The 25,165-nt window shown below is 34.2% G+C and overlaps 1 protein-coding gene across 1 annotated transcript in view; it reads left to right on the forward strand.

Annotated features, from left to right (window-relative positions):
• The window catches only part of TMEM232 (transmembrane protein 232), a 217,104-nt gene that overhangs the window by 54,177 nt on the left and 137,762 nt on the right, over positions 1 to 25,165 (forward strand). Inside the window, exon 9 of the mRNA XM_021717952.1 lies at positions 15,673 to 15,851. Coding sequence (XP_021573627.1) covers positions 15,673 to 15,851 — 179 coding nt within the window. The remainder of the gene's footprint in view (positions 1 to 15,672; positions 15,852 to 25,165) is intronic.

Here is a 25,165-nt window from a genome sequence, read left to right on the forward strand (position 1 = left end):
TATTCTTGGTTGAAATTGTTTCTCTTTTAGAACTTTGAAGATAGGGCTCCAGGCTCTCCTAGCCTGAAGGGTTTCTGTGGATAAATCTGCTGCTATTCTAATTGGTTTTCCCTGGTAGGTAGTCTGGCCTTTTTCTCTTGCTGCCTTTAGGATTTTTCCTTTCATAGATACTTTGTTTAGGCGAATTATTATGTGTTTGGGAGTTGATCTTCTCATTTGTTGTCTTGCAGGGGTTCTCCAAATCTCTTGTGTTTGAATTTTTTCATCCTTTATGAGATGAGGGAAGATTTCTTGAATGATTTCATGAAATGTTTGTTCCAGTGTGGCTTCTGTTTCTGCCTCAGGAAGCCCAGTTACTCTTAGGTTTGGTCTCTTGATGTGATCATGCATCTCTTGCAGGTTTTGTTCTATCTTTTTGAGCTTCTTTTCTATGCTTTTGACAGTTTTGGTTAGTTCTGTGTTTTGATCTTTGAGTTCTGAGATTCTTTCTTCTGCTTGGCTGATTCTGCTTTCCATGCTTATTAATCTGTTATTCATTTCCATCACAGTATTCTTTACTGCTGTCATTTCTGACATCAGCTCCTTCCTGTTTTCCTCTTATCTCTCCTCAATTTTTTTAATTCTCTCCATTAATGACTTGATTCAGCATGGTTTCTAAACTTGTTAGATAAACGTAAATGGACCAAGACTAAATCTTCACATGACCCATATCTCTCTCTCCACTCTTCCCCCCTTAGTAATTACTCTGTGTGCCACAAGTTGACCTATAGTCAGTAGCTTGGAACATCAAAAGTATTTTCCCAAACCAGCAACTTCTATGTGAAAAGTATGTGATGTTCAGATTAAGATAGCCAAATCTCTAGGCTGTACCAGGATACTTTCCTCTTTCTTGTTTACATTAGTACTTCAAGATAAGGGTGAGAAGAGCCTGGAACTGGAGATGTTTTCAGGAAAATGACCCTGATTCTGGGACCTCAGAAGCAGCTGGGAGCTGGATAAGGAGCTACTGCAGGCACTCTTCCTGCACTCCTATTCACTGAAGCTTGGAACTGCAGGGATGGCAGAGGAGAACTTTCAGTTCAGAATGTGTGAGAAGAAAAGTTGAACATTAAATATGAAGTGAAGAAAGAAGAATCCCTGCGGCCAATTATTCTGAGATTGCTGACTTGTCCATTTTCCAAATTTTGAATAGGAGATATATTTTGTGGTCTAAAAATGCTTTGTACTCAAAAACATGTATAAAACTGACCTTTTTCATCCCTGTCAACACTGCTTCAGTAATGATAGCTTAATCTGTGGGGTCTGTGGAAAATAGTTAATAATTGTAGAGGTGAGACTTCACTCTATAAAATTACTTCAGTATCTTCATAAAGTCCAAAATAACCAGGATAAAGGGTTATCATAATTTTTAAATTTGTACTATTCCTTTTGTTGGGATAAGCTAAAATAACATCCTGAACTTTTTGATCAAATGCCTTTAACCATACAAAGATAAAGGAACTGAGAATCATATGGGTATATTCATCACATTTTTGAAATATAAACAATATAAAGTATCCCATTTGATCCAATGGTCTAAAATCCACCTGTAGCCAAACACAGAAGAAAAGACCCATGAGCTTGAAATAATGCAGTATTTTCAAAGTATTTATGATGCTAAAGTACATTTATCATGCTATTTTGTTTTCCTATTTTGAGTCAAGGGGTACTTGAGAGATTTGTTATGTAAAAATATTGTGTGATGGTTAGGCTTGGCTTCTATTGAGCTCATCACCCAGGTGGTGGACACAGTACCTAGTGGGTAGTTTTCAGCCTTTATACTCCTTTTCCCGCCAGGCTCAGTGGCTCAGCCTGTAATCCCGTGCCTTGGAAGACTGAGGTGAGTGGACTGCCTGAGCCCAGGGGTTCGAGACCTACCTGGGCAACTTGGTGAGACCTCATCTTTACAATAAATCAAAAAATTAGCCAGGTGTGGTAGCGTGTGCCTGTAGTTCCAGCTACTTGGAAGACTGAGGCGGAAGGATCACCGGAGCCCAGCAGGTCGAGGTTGCTGTGGCCGGGAGTGGCCACTGCACTCCAGTCCGGGTGACAGAGTGAGACTCCAACTCAAAAACAAACAAGCAAACAACAACAACAAAAAGACTCCTTTTCCCATTGTAGGAGTTCCCCAGTGTCTGTTGTTCTTATCATTGTGCCATGTGCATACACTGTTTAGCTTCTGCTTATCAGGGAGAAATTATGGTATTCAGTTTTCTGTTTCTGTAATAATTCACTCAGGATAATGGTCTAATTTTTGTATGTTGAGCTATCCTTGCATCCCAGGGATAAATACCACTTAGGATATATGATCCTTTTAAGGTACTGTTGACTTTGGTTCGCTAGTATTATGTTGAAGATTTTTGTGACTATGTTCAGTGGAGATATTGGCCTGTAATTCTGTTTTCTTGTTGTGTCTTTGGCTTTCACAATACCAGGGTAATTCTGGCTTTATAAAATGAGTTTATTTTTATTTTTTAAATGAAATGAGTTTAAAAGTGTTCTCTTGTCTACAATTATTTTGGAAAAGATTTAGAATAATTAGGATTAAGTCTTCTTAAATGTGTGTTACAATTTGCCATTGAAGCCATTTGGTTTTCTTTGTTGTAAAGTTTTTTATTACTAATTCAATCACCTATTCAATTATAGCTACAGATCTTTTATAGTTCAGATGTTCTACTTCCTCATAATTCAGTCTTGGTTTATTTTTTATTTTATTTTTATTTGAGTTGGGGTTTCACTCTGTCTCCCAGGTTGGAGTGCAATGGCATGATCACAGCTGACCACAGCCTGGACTTCCTGGGCCCAAGGATCCTTCTGCCTCCGTCTCCTGAGTAGCTGGAACTACAAGCACATGCCACCAAGCCTGACTGCTCTTTCATGTGTTTTTTTTTATTTTTAATAGAGACAAAGGTTCACTATGTTGCTCATGCTGGTCTCAAACTATTGGGCTCAAGTGATTCTCCCATCTTGACCTCCCAAAGTGCTGATATTACAGGCATTAGCCACCATATCCAGCTCATTATTTAGTATTAACAGATTTATGTTTTCAGAGCTTTACTATTTCATCCAAGTTATCCATTTGGCATATAACTTTTCACACTACAGTAAGTCTTCAATGCCATTAATAGTTTCTTGAAAACTTCAACTTTAAGTGAAACATTGTATAATGACACTAATTTTACAGAGTTATTTGTTATAAACAAGATTTAGGTTCCTATGGCATATATCTGGTCACAAAAACATCATCAACTTTTAAAATAAAAACCCCAAACACCTCTAATATCAAACATTGAAATAAAAGTGAGTAACACATACAGTTAAGAAAGATTAATAAAAACAACTGAACTAATTAGCCAATTTTTCATGAATTAGTGAATGATATTAGTCATAGTGGTGATGAGATAAATCAAAGAATCAATGTTTACAAAACAAAAATTATAAGAAGCATCTCCTACCCCCACAGTTCAAAAATAAATATTAAATGGGTTTGTTGAATGTTTTTATATTGTATTGGTTAATGTCATCCATTTGTATATTATTATATATGTTACAAACTTTTACTTCACAATAATTATTTATTTATTCATTAATTTCTCAATCTGTTTATTTCAATTCAGTGTCCAGATGGCCAGAGCCTATCTTGGCAGACCAGGACATAAGGTGGAAATCAACCCTAGACAGGATGCCATTCCACCTCAGAGCACTTCTCTCTCTCTTTCTCTCTCTCTCTCTCTCTCTCTCTCTCTCTCTCTCTCTCTCTGTCTCTCAGATTGAGACCATTTAGAAACACCAGTGAACCTCTAACATGTATATTTTTGAAATGTGAGTGGAAACTGGAGTACTCACAGAAAACCCACACAGACATGGGGAGAACATGCAAGCTCCCCATAGATGATGGCCCCAGCCAGCCAGGAATCAATTGTTTTTCTCATTAGTGTATAACAAAATGATATTATTTGAGGACATTCTGTAGTATCATTATCTTTTTTATTTTTATGGCAACAGTTGTAATGTCTCCTCAATCATTTCTGATTTTATTCATTTGAGTCTTCTCACTTTCTTAGTCTGCCAAAATTTCATCAATTTTGCTCATATTTTCAAAAATCTTACTAACAATTTTGCTGATTTTTTTCTATTGTTTTTCTACACTGTTTTATTTCTGCTAAAATCTTTGTTATTCCCTTTCATCTGCTATCCTTTGGTTTGGTTTGTTCTATCTCTTTTTTCTTGGAAAATAAAGTTAGATTATTGATTTGAGATTTTCCTTCTTTTTTAATATAGGTGTTTATTGCAATAAATGTCCCTCAGTACTGATTTTGATAGCATAAATTTAATGTATTGTGCTTTTGTTTTCATTTGACTCAAGGCATTTTAAATTTTTAAAAATTTCTTCTTTTACCTAATACTAGTTAAAATGTATTTTTTAATTTTTACATATCGACAAATTTTTCAGTTTTTGTTTGCTATCAATTTGTAGTTTCATTTTATTGTTGAAAAAGATACTTTGTATAATTTCAATTTTCTTTAATTTGTTAAGAATTTTGTTGTCACCTAATAAGTGATCTATTCTGCAGAATGTTTTTTTTTAATGTACACTTGAGAATGAACATTTTGTTGTTTTGGATTAGGTGTTCTATTTATGCCTGTTAGGTCTATTTACGCTTTAATATTGTTCAAATCTTCTTTTGTTTACTTATTGGTTTTCAGTCTAGTTGCTCTTTTTCTACTATTAAAATTTCCTACTATTATTGTATTGCTGTATTTCTCCCTTAAGTTTTGCCAATGTCTACCCCCTATATAGTCATGCGTTACTTGAGGATGAGAATATGTTCTGAGAAATGCATGATTAGGCAATTTCATCATTATACAAACATCATAGAGTATACTAACACACACCTAGATAATCTAGCCTATTATACATCTAGGCTATATGATATAACTCATTGCTCCTAGGTTATAAACCTGTACAGTTACTGTACTGAATACTTTAGGAAATTGAAACATAAGGGTAGTTGTGTATCAAACGTATCTAAACACAGAAAAGGTAATGCATTTCACTACTGTACTGCAATGACTAAGATGCCACTGCTGATAGAAATTTTTCAGATCCATTATAATATTATGGGACAACTGTCAAATATGCAATTTGTTGCTAACTGAAACATTGTTATGTGGCACATGACCGTATTTAGGTGTTCTAATGTTGGTTGTGTACATATTTATAATTGTTATGTATTCCTAGTGAATTAGTCCTTTTACATTATATAATGTCCTTCTTAGTCTCTTGTGACAGTTTTTTGACGTAAAGTCTATCTTTTTCTGATGTAAGTATTGCCACCCTTGCCTTTTTTGGTTATTATGGAATATCTTTTTCCATACCTTTACTTTCAGTCTATATCTGTCTTTAAATATAAAGTGACTCTCTTATAGACAGCTTATGTATGGATCTTGTTTTCTTATTTACCCAGTCACTCTATGTCTTTTGATTGGAAATTTTAATTTATTTACCTTTAAAGTAGTTATTGATATGGAAGTGTTTGCTATTTCCATTTTGTTATTTGTTTTATTTATGCCTGTTTTCTTTTTCCTTTTTCTTTCTTTGTATGTGTGTATGTGTGTGTGCATGCGCGCACGTGTGTGTTGCTTTGATTCCTTTATCTTTTTGTTTTGTGTTACTTCTATAGATATTTTCTTTGAGATTTATATGGGTCTTATATAAACTATCTTATAATAATTTACTCTAAGTTGAAAACAACTTAAATTCAATTTCATGCAAAAATGCTGGTTTTACTTCTCCCTTCATGCACTTTATGCTGTCACAATTAAAGTCTATTTATATTGTATATACATTGACATATTTTTAATTTTTTTTACATTTTTCTCTTAACTCTTATGTTAGACTTAAAATTGATTTACTTACCATCATTAAAGTAATGTAGTATTCTGTATTTGTCTCTATATTTACCTTTACCAAGGAGTTTTATATTTTCTTATGCTCTCATATTTTGGTTTAGCATCCTTTTTTTTAAGTTGAACTCTCTTTAGTATTTATTGCAATGCAGCTCTAGTCATAATGTGTTTCTTCAATTTTTGTTTGGGCAAGTCTTTATCTGTTTTTCATTTTTAAACAACAGTTTTGTAGGGTGCAGTATTCTTCCTTGAAAGTTTGGATGGTGGAGGCGAGAGGATTGCCTGAGCCCAGGGGTTCAAGACCTGCCTAGGAAACTTAGCGAGATTTTGTCTCAACAACAACGAACAATTAGCCAGGTGTGGTGGCAAGTGTTTGTACCTATAGTTCCCCTGTAGTTCCAGCTACTTTGGAAGGCTGAAACGGAAGGATCACCTGAGGCTAGCAGGTCGAGGCTGCTCTCTAGCTTGGGTGACAGAGTGAGACTCCAACTCAAAAAAGGAAAAAAAAAGGCTTTCTTCATCATTTTGAATATATCATCCTATTCTCTTCTGGAAACGTTACTGCTGAAAAATCTTATGATTATTTTGTCATGGTCTCATTATACATGACAAGTTATCTTTCTCTTGGTGTTTTCAAAATTCTCTTTTTAACCTTTTACAATTTGAATATGATGTGTCTTGGTGTGAATTTCTTTGGGGTCATCTTGTTTAGGTTTTTTAGGCCTCCTAGGTCTGAATGTTTATTTTCTTTCCTAGATTTAGGAAGTTTTCGCCTAGCTGTTGTTTTTTTTTCCCAATTACATGATGCCGTACAGGGGTAGGAGTTATGGCACAAGGGTGTTTCTGCTTTTTCTGCTGGTTTTGGAGTGGTTAGATTTACACTCACCTATGATGCAGGAGTCCTTCCTACTAGTCTCTGGGTTTCTCACAATGAAAATTGATCCACGTGTTCTTCTGCCTATAGAAATTAATGAATAAATAAATAATTATTTTATCCATGAGGGGAAAGAGAGTCCGGTGTTTCCTAGTCTGCCATTTTGCTGGTGTCACTAAAGTTATTTCAATTAGAAAGATATTCCTAAGTATTTATTGATTGGAGGATTAATAAAAGTCCTCAAATGGGATAAAGGATGAGAGATTTCAGTAAGAAGAGGAGGGAAAATTACATCAAAATATTTCGAGAAGGCAACTATAGGTAAAGAAATAGCCACTGAACTAGACTTGGTGGCAGACATTTGGGGTGTCAGAAATTTGGATGAGTCACAGCCAGCTCTGGATAACTTTAGGCAACTATTTATATCTCTCAGAATCTTAGTTTAATCAAGATTATGAGTTATAAAAGAGTACTCACATGTAACATAATGTACCTGCAAATGTAAAAATATTATTTTTTGTTAGTAATGATATCTTTGCTATTTTCTTTTTCTTTATTTCTTTTTTTTTTCCCAAAGAAAAACTGGGGCCAGGTGGGACACTTTCCTCTGATGGAGAAGAAGTGACCCTGAACTAGCTCAGCATGTTTATTTTATAACCAAGCATAAAGAAAGTTGGAAGGGATTCAAGGTCTGTGAGGGAACCATAGCAGAATTTGTTGCTACTTAAAGGCGAGTAGTTCTGCAGTTTTCTCGTTGTAGCTAAGGCTTTATTTATACTATGTGCACCTGGATGTGTGGGCATTTGAGACTCTGTTCCGTGTAGCAGGCTGCATCCCTTGCTTTTGGCTAGGATGCTTAGCTCCCAAGCGAGACCTTGCCTTCACCTGGGGCCTTTACTCAAGGCCTGCTACAGTGACAGCGCTTTTCCACTCCACACATCCCATCCGTTCCCGACATCTTCTCCTTTTTTATTTTCTAAATCCAGGTGATGGACAGCTACTGCGGTGGCTCCGATTGGCGTTGGAGGATTCTGCATCCGACTTCCCTTATTTTTAGGTGCACCTCTCTCAGAGCATCTCTTTGCCTGGGATTAGGAATTCTCTCATGCTTAGGTCCCTGTTCGGGCGGGTGCCAGATGGCCCACGCAGCTTCCTTGAGGGTCCAGAGAGAGAACACTTCTGCATCCTTCAGCATGCCACTTAGTTCTCTGGGCCTTCTACTTTGTCTACAAAACAAGGATGGTTGAAAGGATTTTGGCACAGGTAATGACTCCACACCCGGCCGGAACCAAGAGATTTATTAAAAGGGGCAGTTACAGGAAGGGACTGTAACTGAGGAAGAGCAAGAGAGAGGGAGAGACAGAGAGAGAGCGAGAGAGGGAGAGAGTGAGAGAGTGCCGGGGAGAGAGAGAGAGAGAACAAGAGAGAGAGGGAGCAAGAGCGTTCTTTATTTCTTTATTGTCCCTGGAATTGAAAAAAAACTGTGAGATTTATTTATTTCCAGTTAAATAGTCTATATCTCTTGATGGTATGAATTTAGTTCAGTAGAATTTAAAATAAATCCATGAATCAGAATTCTGATATTTATTTCGTTTATTTATAAGAATCACAGTTATTCTTGAAAAGAAAATAAACTACTTTCATTCTTGGTTTCAAGTATAACTCCAGGTGATAGTTATTTTTAATTAATGCATTTTCATAATTGACAATTGGAAAAGATCATGAAAGTTTAGGTAAGATAAGTTCTACTTAAATTATTAATTATTCACCTATGTTTTTGCTTCCTACTTGCTATCATGTTTCAATCAACTACCATATTTTAATAAAAGAATCAGCTGACTTTTAAATTTAGTTTTTCTATATTATCTTCAACAAAAATATGAGCATATTAATACCTCATTTCTCTTCAGTTTATTCTGTTGGATATTTGTTTAATATGTGTAATGATCAAATATGATATGTGCAAAATAACTCTTTTACTACTATTTATATATGAGTATGTAAATGTATACATATAGTGATAGATAAATCATCATCACCATCATTAGTAGTAGTATTATAGTATAAAAATATTCTGAAAATAGTGTAGTCAAATTCCCATTCATCCCAATATGTATACTAAATATAGTCCAAGTTTTTCTATCTCTTTCTATCTCTATTGTTACCTCCCGTGAAGTTCAAAAGCCTTCATGAGTACTTTCTCTTTTGACAACAGCTGCAATTTGGGGAGTACCCAGAACCACCCTGCCTTCTGAAATCAAATGCAAGTCTTGGAATCCCTTAGACAATACTCATATTTGTTAATTTTCTAGAAGGATTGACAGAACACAGCAAAGTCACTTTACCCATGGTTATGGTTTATTGCTTTGAAAGGATAAAAATGAAAATCAGTTAAGGGAAGAGGTGCATGGCAGAGTTCAGGAGAGTTCCAAACACAGAGCTTCCCATAGGTCTTCTCCCAGGGGAGTTGTGTGAAGAGTTTCTCCTAGCAACTATACGTAGCAATATACATAAAGTATGGTCAGCTATCAAAGTTCACGCAAGCTTTGGTACTTATAATTTTTATTGAGGCTCAGTCACGTAACTTGGTTTACTGTTACATGACTGTTTCTTGTATCTGGCCTTTCCAGATGTTGAGCTGATACTATATGGCCCATACACTCCACCAGAAATCACATTTTTAGCATAAACCACATGAAATAATCTAAAGACCGCAGGTAAACAAAGACATTTTAATCATGCAGAACATTCTAAGACCTACAAGTTCACCTCCCAGAGCCAAGGGCAACAGTCAACCCTTTCTTTGGGCATGGTTAATTTTTTAGTGCATCTGTCCCAAATCCAAGTCATCATCACTTTTCTTCAAAAAGTTAGGTGTATCCCTGTCTCTTTCTTATATGATCCAGTGTTCATTTTCCTCCGGGAAGCCCGACAAAATGTTGTTTGTTCCATTTCTTATTTAAAATGCTATAATACAAAGTAGCAGATATATAAAATGAACAAGTCTAGAAATATAATAAATGATATGAAGACAGTAGGTAATACAATTTTACTGTATATGTGGAAAACCTACCTTTTAATAGTGTTATATTGAAAGAAATATAATGTTGACTAATATTTGATAATATCTTGTGGTTTTGGATTAGTTAAAATGCTATGATAGCTTTTGTTATACTGAAAATAAAATCTGAACTTCTTTTCATGACCTACAAGTTGTCTGCGATCATTCAGAGTGTACCTATTGTTAAGAACATAATTACCTGACATACTCTTGTCCCATGATCCACAGGTATCTTGTACTACATTCCTTCTGTTCTTCTGTTTCTCTAAACTGTCAAACTGTTTTAGGTCCAAAGTCTTTGCAGTTTTCATCCTCCCCTGTTGGGAACACTCTTCCCCAGCTCCTACAATGGTTTACTCTTTTTTACCCATCAGATCTTAGTTCTAATGTCACCTCCTCATGAAGGGATTCCTCTCACTCTTCCTATAGTATTCTTCTTCTAGTTATCATTGGTCATATTACCATCTTTTATTATCCTGCAAAACTCGTTATGAATTGTTTCATTTACTTTTCTTTTCTCTCTGTCCACTATCATTAAGTGTCTCCAAAACAGAAATTTGTCTTTCACTTTGTAACAAAAGGCAGTGACTGGCATATAGCACTCACTCAGTAAATATGTGTTGAATGCATGGCTGGCTGACTGTTTCTTGTCCAATTGTCAGTTTCTTGGCATTGATCTAGTTCCTTCCACTCTACATGGCATTTCATAAAGTCAGTGTTTTGAACCATATCTTATATTTGAGTACCTTTCAGTGACATATTCGATTCTGTGGTGTCAATTGATACTTGTCAAAATTGTAAAGGTTATACTCATGTATACTCATTTATATAAGTAGAAATATTCACATTTTACTTTCACTGAATAAGTCAAATCTAAATATCTAGAGTGGTAATTAAAGGCTACCAAAAAGTTTAAATGCTGAAATAAATCATTGTTACAAAGAAAGCCTTATAATGCTGGTTTTTAAGTTCAAAATTTATTAAGAACTTTGTTTTTGTTTGGATTTTATATTTCGTAGGATATTGTCTGTTTATGTGCAGATACAGACACATTTTCTCTCAGTATAGTTAAAGTGACATCTTTGATAGCTGCCACAGGGTCACTCAAAGCAGAACAGAAGAGTGCCTCATTCTACAGCTTGGTCCCTGGATGAGGCGTCTCTAGCAGACATGCTTCTCAGCAAATGTCTAGACACACAGATTAGAAAGCAGTCTACTGTTTATGACAGTTGTAAAACATACCATCTGTCCTTATAAGGGTTTTTTCCTTCATTAACTGTCAGTCAATTGGATGTAATAGATTCTCTCTTCAAATATTATTCAGCAGCAGCACTTCACTGGAGTTTAAGTCAACAGGTGAACAGCTCACTTTTAAAATCGTAAATGGAATTTTAAAAAGAATTGTGAGTTTTGAGAATATAATTATCAGAATATGTTTTGTGGTTCATTATTGGCCTTGTGGATTCTAAAACCAAACCACATTTGGTTTGATTATTCAGCTATTATAGGCTTATAAAATATTATTCTTCAACAAGTAATAATTTAAAATATATAGAGGATGACGGTTTGTATGTATTTTTATCGACCATTTGTGTTAACGTAAAGAAGTTGGAAGTATGTAAATAAATTTAGAAATGAGTTAAAATTCACAGTATATTGTATTTGTAATATTTCTCAAGAATTACTTTTCCCCCTGAGGCTCACAGTTCCAGAATTAGTAATTTAAAAACTCATAATTGTTTTCTTATTCATACTGAATTCAAGCTAATGATCCACATATCAATAACCTCACTTCTTCTTGCTATTTTACTTGCATTCTAGCCATTGTTTTACATCAAGCTATAGGACATTAAAAATTAGATTTTCCCTTCTCCATGCCACATTTTCAAAATAATATTCATGTACTTTCTTCCCAAACTGACTCCTGTATATAATCATCTCCTTTATGCAAGTGGTTTTATTACTGTTTCAGTCTCCTGAGTTTAAAAATGTACCTATTCATTCTCTTTTTATTTCTTCCTCTTCTTCCTTAACTAGGAAATATTATTAGATCTTCTCCATAGTGTCTTAGGTTTGCTCCTTACTCTTCAATCTTCTGCTGCCCATCACAGTAAAGATCTAGATTACCTCATAAACTCTCATATTGGTTTTCTAGTTTATTGCTTGAATAGACATAACATTGCATTGTGCAGACATAACATCACTCCTTTGCTCAAACATCTACCATTTAATCTAACCCCATACCTTTAGTTGTTATTATATTTTTAATATAAACTTCTTACTTCAGCTCAATTTGAGATCCTCACTATCATCCTTTCCTTTCTCTCTCTCTCTAGATACCTCACTGCATGGAGTCCTACTCTTGTCCAATTGTTCTTATTTGCTTGAGGCTGTGCTGATTTTGTCCTCGAAAATCGTTGTTCCAAGAAACTCCTCAGTCTCAGGCAAACAGACATAGTTGTTCACTCTGTCTATTCCCCTCATTCAATGAATGAAATTTTAGAAATTAGATCTACTGTTTTTTAGGCACTGGGATAACTGCTAGGGATGTAAGCGTGAATAAAATATATTCCCAGTTTTCCAATAGTTTGGAATTTATGGGTGAGACATGCAATTACACCATGACATAATACATTATAATATTAAGTAGGTTCAAGGGCTCCTAACTAGCTGTGGAGGTTCAGAGAAGGCTTTCTTGTACAGAGGATGCAAAAGAATGGATAAAAGTCAGGTGTAGTGAGGATGTATTTTTGGACAGAATGACTTCAAAGGCTCATAATTGAAGTGTGTATTCTAGAACTTCAGGTAGTTTTATCTGTTTGTAGTGTATTAGCAAGAGAATGGGGATGAATGAGTGGTGATAAAAGTGTTCCAAAAAGATGGCATATTAGAAAGACAAAGTTGTAATTGTCTGACTATATGATTTGGAATTTACACAGGGACAAATGGTAATTCTTTGCTAAATTGTGAGTAGAGAAATAACACAATCAGATTTTGAAGGGTTACTTTGCACAATATGGGATTAGTAATAGTGAAGTAGGGTGTAATAAGGCAGCAAGATAAAGGAACAAGTAGGATGTTATTACAGTATTAATATTCAGAGCTATACTTTTTTTCAGATATCCTTCCAACTAAAATATTCCCACAGTATCTTCCTCCTCACTTTTTCAAAATTTACCTGTTAGACAAGTTCTGAAGATCTTACCTTCTCCAAGGCCTTTTCTTACTCTTCCAGCCCTCGCTGATCTCTTGTTTTTGTGGTCCAATTACATGAATGACCATCATTTTTTTATTGAACTGTTGTCCTTTGATGTTGCTTACAAATTATTCCATTCTCCCAGACTTGTCAATTACTTGAAACTATAGATTATCTTTTTCTCACCTTAGTCAATACTATGCAAAAAGAAAATATCAAAAAAAATTTCATTTGTGCCTCTTGATTATATTCTAAACTTTTAGTGCAAAAATATTAACCATTCAACCAAAGGACTTTCCATTTATTTACATAAATTTCAAATATTGTAGTACCCTAATTTTAACTCGTAAGGCTTCTTTGTTGGAAAATGACATTTCCAAAAGAACTGACTGCTTAACTGTAGCTTCCTATTTGCAGTTTGTATTTTCTTCCCCCTAAAGTGCCAACAATAGTAAAGATAGACAGTGCCTTAAGATTGTAAGCTAGACTTACAATATATCATTCTCCTCTCACTTCTAAAATATGTAAAAAATATGTTCTGCCTCCTCTTTCTGTCTCTCAGCCTCTTCCTTTTCTGTGAATGTAATGGAAGGTGGTGATTGGGAAGAAAAGTTTGTGTCTTCGTTGGAGAAGCTGTGCTGCATGGGACAAGATTAGAGTAGTTTTTACCTGCTCCATCACTCACTCAACAGTGAATGATGGTAGGGAGCTTTCTACCCAAGCTCAGGTTCATATGTTTCTTTTTATTATTTTCAGTACTAAAAGATCTACATAAGCAGCACTGTAGTGAAGACTAGAATTGGGGCACATCATTGGTACTCTTCTGTATCCTAGTTGTAATAATGATAATAATGATGATTCGATTATCCTTTATAATGAAAACCAGATTAATTAGGAGAAGTAGAGAATTGTAACTTTTCAGGTAGTGCCTGTGTCTTTATTCAAGAAGGGCATTGACAATCCCCAATGTTATGTGGTCCATCACCAGGAGTTTTGGGAAAACTGCAATATGGAATTTAATGGGCTTTAAAACTCTCCCAGATTCTTCTTTTATTCTTCTTATCTCACATACACTCAGTATTTTCATGCTGATCTTTGAGTAAGTTTATTTCCCCTCTCATGACTGTATTATTTTATTTCCAAAATTTATTTCTGCCATCTCTACCTAAATTAGGATTTTTTTCAGGTTATTATTGCATAGCAATATACCATAGTTGGGTAAAACATAATTAATATAAAGAATAAATAGAAACTTTTTCTTCCTTATAGTAAGGAAAATATATGTTTTGGAAGTGAAATTTGATAATGTATGTAAATTGCTAATTGTTATATAAGTTTTATAAGAAAGAGTGTCTTAGAGTTTTTAAAAATCTTCTCTGCATTCATTACTCCCTTTCCCCTTTTCCAATTGATCTGTGTCCCTATTATTTTTTTAAAAGACTATGATTATATCAGTAATTTTTGTCTTTCACATTATTTAAGTTTTTATATTGGTACAAATGCCATGTTGCATAAGGGTTGATGTTTTTATAACAGGAAGTAATTTTTCTCCTATTTCTTTAAATTATTATAAAAATTTGCCAGAGAGATCTAAGTGTTCATATTGCCTTACACAAATTTCTCTTTACTTGAATTTTAAGGATCTGGTTTTATTATGTAGTTCACAGTTTTCCCATTTTACTTTTTTTAAAAAAAATTTAATTTTATTATAAAGCTGTGGGGTACAAGTCAGGATTGCATACCTCATTTTACTTTTAAATTTATGAGATTTATTAGTTAGGTGTAGTTTTTTTTTCAATGTGGTTGTAAGTTTTTAAATGATCTGTGATCTTTTTTTTTTAAGTTTTCAAGCAGTTTACCTAGAAAGTAAATAAGAGAGAGAGAAGGAGAGAGAGAAGAGATTCACATCCCCAAGGTAGGGGAGGGAGCCAAAGTTAAGAAAACATGGCAGCTATAGTTCCAATAATCACATGGAGACAACAGAGCAGAGTTTAACAAAGCAATGGCCAATCTGTGATCTTTTAAAAGTAAAGTAGTAAAAACAGTGAGGAGTCATAAATTTTCAAAGCTTAAAATTTCAGATGTTGCCCATTGAAGCTGGACTGGATAAAGAAAATGTGGTACATATATACAATGGAATATTATGCAGCCATAAAGAAGGACAAATATATGGATTTCGCAGCAACTTGGGAGGATTTGGAGTCGATCACACTCAGTGATCTATCACAGAAACAAAGAAGAGAGTACCATATGTTCTCACTCATAATTGGACCTTAGACAATTATAAGAAAGTGTTTGGCAATAATGGAAAACTGTCAGGGGAGGGGGCTGAGATTGGCAGTTGAGGGAAACTGCTAGGGGAGGGAGGGGCATACCTCATCAACAAGGGTACCTGCATAATCAATGCTTGTATACCTAACCCTGAATTGTTCCCCACATCTTTATAATTAAAAAATAAATAATAATTTTAAAATTTCAGATATTAAATTATTAACTATTTTAGTAAAATTGGGTTTCTTCTTTTTTTCCTCACCCATGCTCTAGCAAGGTGAATAAAATGATTTACCCCTGAAGACTATGTTTTTTAAACAGGTGATCAAGTGGTCTGGACTGGATACTATGGCTTAATATATAACCTGGCAAAAATGTCATGGGAACTTCAAGGAGATGAGGAACAGGATGGGCTTAGAAATATAATATGGCAAATGTTACAGAAAACAAAGGATTATGAGAAAGATGCACGAATACAACATGCAATAAATATGGTTCAGGTAAGGTAAAACACAGGAGAGTAAATATATACTTCTGTCATCAGGAAACATGATTGTCATTTCTCTTTATGGAAAAAGAAGCATCCACATTTAATGAGTATCAGCGACTCAGAGTTGAGAATACGATTGTAAAAATTACACACTGACCTATTTTTGATTAAAGAGAAGAGAGTTGAAAGCTAGAGGGTGGCATAAAAGCAGACCTTAGCCAGGATCGGTGGCTCAGCCTGTAAACCCGCGCCTCTGGGAGGCTGAGGTGAGTGGATTGCCTGAGCCCGTGGGTTTGAGACCTGCCTGGGGAGCGAGACCTCATCTCTACAATAAATCAAAAAATCAGCTGGGCGTGGTAGCGCATGCCTGTAATTCCGGCTACTTGGAAGGTTGAGGTGGAAGGATCACCAGAGCCCAGCAGGTCAAAGCTGTGGTGGCTGGGAGTGGCCACTGCCCTCCAGTCTGGGTGACAGAGTGAGACACCAACTCAAAAAAAAAAAAAAAAAAAAAGAAAAAAGAACAAGACCTTAAAAAACCATCAGTAGAAACATAATTAAATACACTTAACAAATCTAGGAAAAATACACCACAACAAGAAATGATTCTGTCACAGAACTCTCACTTGATGGGAAGTTGTGATAGACATGTTAAATACACTGGATTGATGTAAGATATCAAGCTCTGATTCTTTTTCTCATCTCAGAACACTTGGTGAAGAAATTTGGAAAGTAATCTAAGTTTTAAGGAGCATGACATACTCCTCTATTTTGGAGGCTATTGTTAGGATGGCTGTGAAAGAGATGTACAGAGAGTCACTTTCACCACCTTATCCTACTGCAAGGGGAGGGAAGGACACACCTCATCAACAAGGGTACCTGCATAATCAACATTTGTATACCTAATCCTGAATTGTACTCCACATCTTTATAATAATAATAAAAAATAAAAATAAAAAGAAGAGGCAGGCAGCAGGTAGGATTCAAAGTGGAGGGGTGAGGTCTTTTCTTAGATGCAGCTTTTTATGTATGTAAGGAATTCAAAGACCTGCTCTCCTACTTGAGTGTTTCCTCCTTTCTTCAGTGAGCAGAAATACCAGGAAGAAGGCCGACCACAGCCATACTGTGACTCTGGACTAAAGAAAGGGTAAAGTGATGCAAACATCTGTGACTTCAACAAACATAGAAAACAAATAACCAAAGTTCCTTTGCTAGGTTGCCGCCTAGTTCCAGGACTCTTCTCTTCTTTCAGTCTGCTTGACAATTGCATTTGTAAATGGAACTCGTATCTCCTGGCCTTCTAAGTTACAATTTAGAAGCTTATAAAGGCATCTTCAGTTAGGGAGAAAACCTAAGGATATTCTACTTTTGTAATATTGCTAATAACCTACTAAAGAACGACCTCATTAAAGGCAAAACACACAAAAACATCTACTTTTTCAAGCTGCATTCCAGTTCACCAAATAGGTGTTCAATAAAAATGTGTTGAATGAACAATTGTAAATGAGCTTACTTTAAATTTAAAAAAAATGCTAAGACTGTATTAAATAATTAAATTTATTATGTATTAAGTTAATAATAGAATTATCTTAAAAATAAAATAAAAGTTAATTTTGTTATAAAAATAACAAAATTAATGAGTAAATTCTGTAATTATTTGGAAATTAAAACATGTTTTGATTAAAAACTATTTGTACTAGGAAGAAACTAACCTATTTGTTAGCACTAGCCATTGTTTTGGGTGCTGGCAATGCAACTGTAAACAAGCAGACATATATTCTTTAAAATATAACTTAAAGTTTGGATCAAGGAGACTGATGATCCACTTGCAAATCAACAAATTAAAATATAATATCAAATAGTGCTATCTACTATGAAGAAAATAAAATAGGGCAAAGACATTGGAGAGTGACCAGGTAGAATGGGGAATGGGTGTCTCAGCTGGAATGGTCAGAGAAGGATTTCTAAGAAGTCAGCATTTTAAATATGACCTAAATAAGAAAAGGAAGTAGCCATACAAAGAGGTCTGCAAGGGTTCTGAGACAAAAATTTGTTTGATTTATGAAGAAAATAAGAAGTAGTTTTGCTGGATTTTGGTAAGTAAAGGGGAGAGTGGCAAGAAATGAGGGGAGGCAAGGGGAGGTGTTTTAAGACAGGCTATAGTAGCACGTGGTAGTGAGCTTTGGGTGATAATTTTTTAAATGTTTGCTAAAAATGAGAAAAAAATTTCAGTGGGAGATACATTAAGATAAATAAAAGCAGGCTATAAAAAGCATAGAAATGATAAATTCTAAAATTATTTGAATAAAATAAAAATAACACAAATTATTTGTAGACTAGGTGATAATAGAAAATGAGGAAAAAGTTTATTAATCATAAAACCCAGAAGAGTAAAGAGAATATAATTATAAGAAAGTAATTTTAAAAGTAATTGTTAAAGGATCAATTTACAAATACATGCTAATTTACAACAAGATTTAGATAAATTCAAATGTGACCTACTAGATTTGCTCATATAAATGTCAAGGGCAAGACTAAGACATTCATTATTACTGTTTTTATTTTAGCATTTTTCTTGGCACACTAACCTGTGCACTCATGTGAAAAATAACTAAATATTTGTTGGTCAATAGCTGGAGAATGTTTAAACCAAATTTGCCATGCCAGAGCACTAGATTAGAGTAGCTAAACACTTGGGAACATAAATAAAATAATGCCATTTATGCCTTCATGTAGATGGGACATGGCACAAGTTATATCTCTCAGTCCTACATTTCTTATTTTTGAAAGATGTATGCCATGGGATATTTATAATGCTCACAGACAGGTTTAGTTACTGAAGATCACATAGGAGAAAGGAAAGATAAATGATTGATAGCTCAGAACCCACAGCCAGGTGCCTTCGTTCACATGGCAGCTTCACCACAGAGTAGCTAATTGACCTTGGGTATATTTGTACCTCAATTTCCTTCTCTGAAAATGGGGCTAAAAACAGTATCTAATGCACAGGCTTGTAGTGATGATTAAATGAATTAATGTTATAAAACACAAAGTTTTTGGTAAAGAAATACATTAAAATATACTAAAATGAAAATTATTTGTTATGCACTGAAGTATATTTTCAATATTTAAAAATTATTATGCTGCTATAGTGAAACTATGGATGAAGAGAAAATTAGCTTTTAATAAAAAAATTAACAAATGTTGATGAATTTTAGATGAAAAAAGTAAAAATACTGCAAAATATTTTGACAAAGTGAAGTATAAAGAAACCCAAAAGTCTATGAAATTCTTGAATTGTAGTTGGTTTCTTGCAGGTGTTTCTAACTAAGTCATGCTTCAAATCTTCGTGAAACTATGGGGCAGTAGGCTTGAACATGTTTACATTTCTCTAGAAAAAGGAAAGACTGTTTTCTACAAGCACAATCATTAAAAGTCTTTATCCCACCCTAACTCCAATTATGCTTCTATTGATATTTTGCTTTCTATAAAAGTAAAAATAAAAATAAAAGTTGAAAAGTATTTTATTCTCCAGTAAAAAAAAAAATTACAATGTTAACCGTGTAGACATGATTCAGGGATTTTACTAATGGCTTTATTTTTCTCTTTCAAAAATGTGGATGCAACTGTAGACCAGCATTCTAAGTGAACTATCACAGAAGCAAAAAATTGAACACCATGTGTTCTCACTAGTAAGTGGACCCTAAACACTGGGCATGTAAGCACAGAGGCAGGAACAACTGATGCTGGAACCTGGTAATGGAAAGAGGGAGGTACTAAGGGAGAAGCGAGAAGGGGCACACAACTACCCACTGGGTACTATGTTCACTAACAGGGAAAGAGTGGGCTCACTAGACGTCCAAACCTCACCTGCAAGCAATTTACTTGTGCAGAAAATCTTTCCAGGCACCCCACAACTCTAAAATAAATAAATGAATGAATGAGTGAATGGATAAATAAATAAACAAAATAGATGGGAGAAAACTTAGTTGATATTTGTATGGATTTTATAGTCTTGAATTATACTTAGTTTCTGATATTAAAATGGCTAAAATTCTGTGTGTAAAGACAAGGCTTACTTTTTTTAGATTTTTTTCTTCAGGCAATGAGAATAGGTAGCCACCCTGATTTCTGCAGGCCCAGCACTTCACATTCTCCTGAGTAAGCAGCTTGGAAAGAAGTGATTTGTGGGAATAGTAATTGTTTTGCTTTGGGGCTGTGCCTTTTGGAGACATTCATGAGTATGCTGAGCAAGCATACCAAATTGTACAGGTTACATGGATTCCTGCCTATTGTCCCAGCTTTCTTATTAGTAGTAAATTAATTCACTTTCAGAAATGTCTAAATTTACTTGACAAATTATTCAGTTATTCAATTATCTTATTTCTTTTTTCAGCATTAGATAATGAAACGTGTAAGTCTGGATTTATCCACACTAAAACCTTTCCCCTTAAAATGAAAAATATATTTTATAGCTTCTTGGTTTTTCCAATTCATACCGAATGAACAAACATTTTTTTCTTCACATTAAAAAAAATATTTTGAAATTGGCTATTAATTCTTCATAAAATATACAGTGATTTTCCAGTGATGTTTGGCATTCAAAAGTCCATCAAATATTTATTCTTTCTTTTTTATGTCTTATTTTGAGGCAAGTTAATCTGTTTGTTATCCTAAAGTACACATTTTTCTGTCATTGAAATTTTTGATTATCTCTAGCTTTCATGGATGCAACTGTCCTAATAGTTTTAATGTCCTAGTTTTTCAAAGACAGTAATTATAGATAGTATTAGGAATTAATGTTAACAGGTAGGAAGGACAATTAATGAATTTATTCTGCCCAATTTATTATTAAAGTATATGGATGGGCCATTATTGGCGACTCAAAGAACCTATGCTTTAGATTCTTTTTTTTTTTTTTTTTTTTTTTGAGTTGGAGTCTCACTCTGTCAACCAGACTGGAATGCAGTGGCACACGCCTGGCCACCGCAGCCTCGACCTGCTGGGCTTCGGCGATCCTTCCGCCTCAGCCTTCCGAGTAGCTGGAACTACAGGTGCTAGTTTTTGATTTATTGTAGAGATGAGGTCTCGCCAAGTTGTCCAGGCGGGTCTCGAACCCTCAGGTTCAGGCAATCCAATCACCTCAGCTTCCCAAAGCGTGTGACTACAGGTTGAGCCACCGAGCCCGGCTCCTTTAGATTCTTAGTGAAAAATAAAACCTTAAATTCTTTGCTTTTTAACTGTAAATACAATTTGGAATAATAATCTTTGTGGAATGCTATCTAAAAACTAGCAGTTATCTTGTTCTAGATATTCTAATTGCTTTTTGAAACAAGACAGACATCACAGAGCTGTCCACTTGAACTACAGGGTTTTGAATTTCAAGGACTTGCTTTTATGCAACTGTGCTTCAGCTTTATCCTTGCTTTTGGCTTAAGAATACAGAAATAAAAAGAAAAACAAAGTAACTATTACACCTATTATAGTGATGGCCACTATATTACCTAATACCCCCTTTACTGAGAGTTAGGAAATAAATCCTCCTTCGTCTCATGTACCCTGTGACCCTTATTAATGATTTTTGTATAAACTACTTGCTGGAGTTTAAAAAAACTAGTGCCAAATTTTTAGCCAATTTTAACAGAAATGGAGGATGATATGTACTCATTTCACACAGCCTTATTGTTTTCTTTTCTGTTTCCTTGATTATTTCAAATATTTATATTACTCTTTGGTCTACATCTCTTTTTATATGCCATCTTAAATCTCAAATAGATTATACTGTAGCTAACTAAACAATTCAACTAAAATTCATCATTTCTATTATTAGAGTTCTATTTATATGCCTGTTTTCAGGGCCAATCATTTGGTATAAAATATTCTTTTTTCTTCAGAATCTTAGTAAATATCTATATATAATTGCATTTGAAATTCATAAGTCAATCAGATATAGCAAATATATTTTAGATGTTACATGCAAGCAAAAACCTCATTACTCAAGCAGACAGCTCTGAGAATAAAAGAATAAACAAAAGCATCACCACTACATGTGCTAATTAGTTTTCAATGCTTAGAAGACTTTTAAAAGGTGCTTTCATTTATTTTAAGTAGGAAATGGATAGGGGAGACTAGTTTTCCCAGAGTAAAATCTAAATTAGAAATTTCTAAAAGCTGTCATATTAATGACATAATATATATTTAAGCAATATGTCTAATATGCATTAGATAAACTAACAAAAAAGAGTTCACTGTAGACTTGTTTTATATAAAAGTTAGCTAGAAGTAGAGGCATATGGATTATTAAACAATAGAATATATGATTTGTGGACATAAGTGATAAAGTATCTAGCTAGTGACTTTGAAAAAAATCAATTTAGTTGAATTCCCTTACTTAATATTAAGACACTATAAATATATAAATAATAAATTATATAAAAATTTTCACCAAAATCAGAAAAAAGTGAAATAAATATTTATCTAGTGAGTATTTACTAAATCTACTTATCCTTGCTGAATTCTATGGAAGATATAAAGAAAGTGTAAAAAATGTTTACACGTAAGTTTTACTGTCTGATCCAAAAGGCACATTCTCCAGAAACAGAAAAAGAATAATATAAACAAGACATTATATACATGCCTAGCCTCAACAAAGTTTGTGGCATACAGTAGAAGATCAGATAAGTGTTTGGTTTCTAACATTTTTCTTTTATTAGTGAGAAATACATTATTGTCATCTTCAAGTAGTACTTGAGCTGAAAACTTTATGAGTTAGATTACATAATGCAAGGTGGTAGGGTTAAAGAATGTCTCGTGGATAAGAAAACGTCATGAACCATACAGAAATAAGAATACTGTGTTAGAGAAAGTCTTAGGTAGACTTGTCCAGTTGGAAAAATAGTTTGGATTGAGCAGTAGTAAGGCATAAAATTAGAAGTATACCTTGGATTACCAAGTTAGTGAGGATTTGTGCTTTTTCATAGAAATAGAGATGATAGGTAGAGGAATTACTTTTGGAAGAGAATTGTTTGTTCTAATTTAATTTTAATTGTTTGCTGATTTATGTTGAGTGCAACTCCTGTACAATTTTCTTTATCTTTTAAAAAATACTTGTGAAACTTGTGGTGCATTGTTAGAGTAATTGTTCCCAATTTATTCAGTGTTCTTAGCCACAACCTTGTGTCATTCCCTTCAACTAACAAATTCTTGGCTTGACCATATGACTTGATTTTGATAATACAACAGCAAATCAATACAAGCAGAGATTTTGAAAATGCTTGCACATTGGGACCTGCCTGTTCTTGTTCTCTTGGAACCTTGCAACTGCCATGCCAGTAAGCCCATTATTCAGTAAGAAGATGATAGACAACATGGTACAGAGACAAGCCATTCTAGTTGACCAAGTTCTCTCTCCAAGACTTGAAACTTCCCAACTGATCTTACAGCTGACTACAGAAGCATGAACAAATCCAGTTAAGGACCATTCTCTGTGCTTAGCTCAAATTAATGACCTATGGATCTGTGGGCCAAATAAACCATGCTAGGCCTCTAAATTTTGGTCAATATTATGACATAGTAAGTGTTTTTGATTGGAAGCTGCATAAATATAATTTTAGTTTCCTAAATTGTCTAATATGAATGTTGTTTCTTTCATACTTACCATGTTTAAATAGGCACTAATAACTGCTAAGATTTAAGCATTTACTGTGTTCCATATATTAAGTACTTTGTATTATTTAATTATCATTTAATTCTCATAAAGTTGTGTATATATGTATTTGTGTGTGTGTGTATTATGGTTTTGATTTTACAGATGAAAACATTGAAACTTTAAATGAGGACAGTTACATTTTTTGCAAGGTGAAGTAACTTGCCCATGGACAGATAGCTAGCTAGTACTAGTGCTTGAATTCAAACCCAAATATGCAAATATATAGCCAGTTATAGCCAGTACTCTTAAATATTCTACCCAGTGAGTTTTTCTCTGTAGTGAATTCTTGAGGTATTTGAAGAAAATGTTCAAAAAAGCAAAATATAAATATTAATGAAGGTCACAAGTAAATAAATAGAATCGTTAACATTTCTTACTAGGTAAATTTGGTGTTGTGATTCCACATTTACTAGCACCATATTTATTGGCACCATATTTACATATGGTGCTCTGTGAGTTGTGTTGATTTTATTAAAATAAAATGGTAAACACATACAGATAGAATAATGGGTGGTTAAAGTTGGAATCATAATCAGCTATGAGAATATGAGATCTGAAGAGATGAATTTTTTTTTCCAGATTCATTAGTTGAAATTGGGTGGCACAGAGCTCACCTGGCTGTAGAACTGGCCTTAACATAGATTGCTGGAAAGCCAGTCTCACTGGTATATTGTGATAACTCTTTATGGTTTAAATGTGCATTTTTACATTAATACAAATATTGTTGAGTATACTTTTGCTTTTTATTTACTGTTTAGATTTTTTTGTGTGTTAATTTCCAGTTCAAAAACATTTTAAACTTTTTTTCTGTTGTGTTTTCTTTTTTCTTGATTGTTGGAGATCTTTATAAACTCTGGATATAACTTTTTCTTTTTTTTTTGAGTTGGAGTCTCACTCTGTTGCCCAGACTGGAGTGCAGTGGTCACTCCCAGCCACCGCAGCCTTGACCTGCTGGGCTCCAGCGATCCTTCTGCCTCAGCCTTCCATGTAGCCAGAACTACAGGCCCATGTTACCACGCCCAGCTAATTTTTTGATTTATTGTAGAGATGAGGTCTTGGCAAGTTGCCCAGGCGGGTCTCGAACCCTCAGGCTCAGGCAATCCACTCACCTCGGCCTCCCAAAGCACGGGATTACAGGCTGAACCACCGAGCCCGGCCATAATTTATTTTTTTTAATGCTTATTCAGTACTAGATGGTTGTTGTTATTGCTCAAATTGTTCTAGCTCTGGTCACTGGAAGTTTTTTCAGTTTGTTTCTACATATTTTTCTTATACTCCTGATTATTATGTTGATAAATATCATTTCTGTTGAGAAGTCAACAATAGTTTCTCATTTTAAGTTAATGCATTTTTTTGACTTGATTTTAAAATTTCCCTTTGATGTGACTTTTAACCATTTATGGATGTAAAAATCATTTTTATTCTCATTCTTCTAAAAAAATGGACTGAATGTGTCCTGTATTGCCAAACCCTGTTCCAGAATATCTTAACTATTTTTTAATGTAACATTTCATATACATTTGAAAAATCAACTTGTCAAGTTTCACTTTTTTCCAAAAAGTAAATCCCTTGAAATTTTATTGGGCTTGCATTGAATCAAGAGCTCTATTTGGTGGCAA

Source organism: Carlito syrichta, unplaced genomic scaffold (assembly GCF_000164805.1).
Source record: "Carlito syrichta isolate Samal-C Ts95f unplaced genomic scaffold, Tarsius_syrichta-2.0.1 Scaffold311566, whole genome shotgun sequence".
NCBI lineage: Eukaryota > Metazoa > Chordata > Mammalia > Primates > Tarsiidae > Carlito > Carlito syrichta.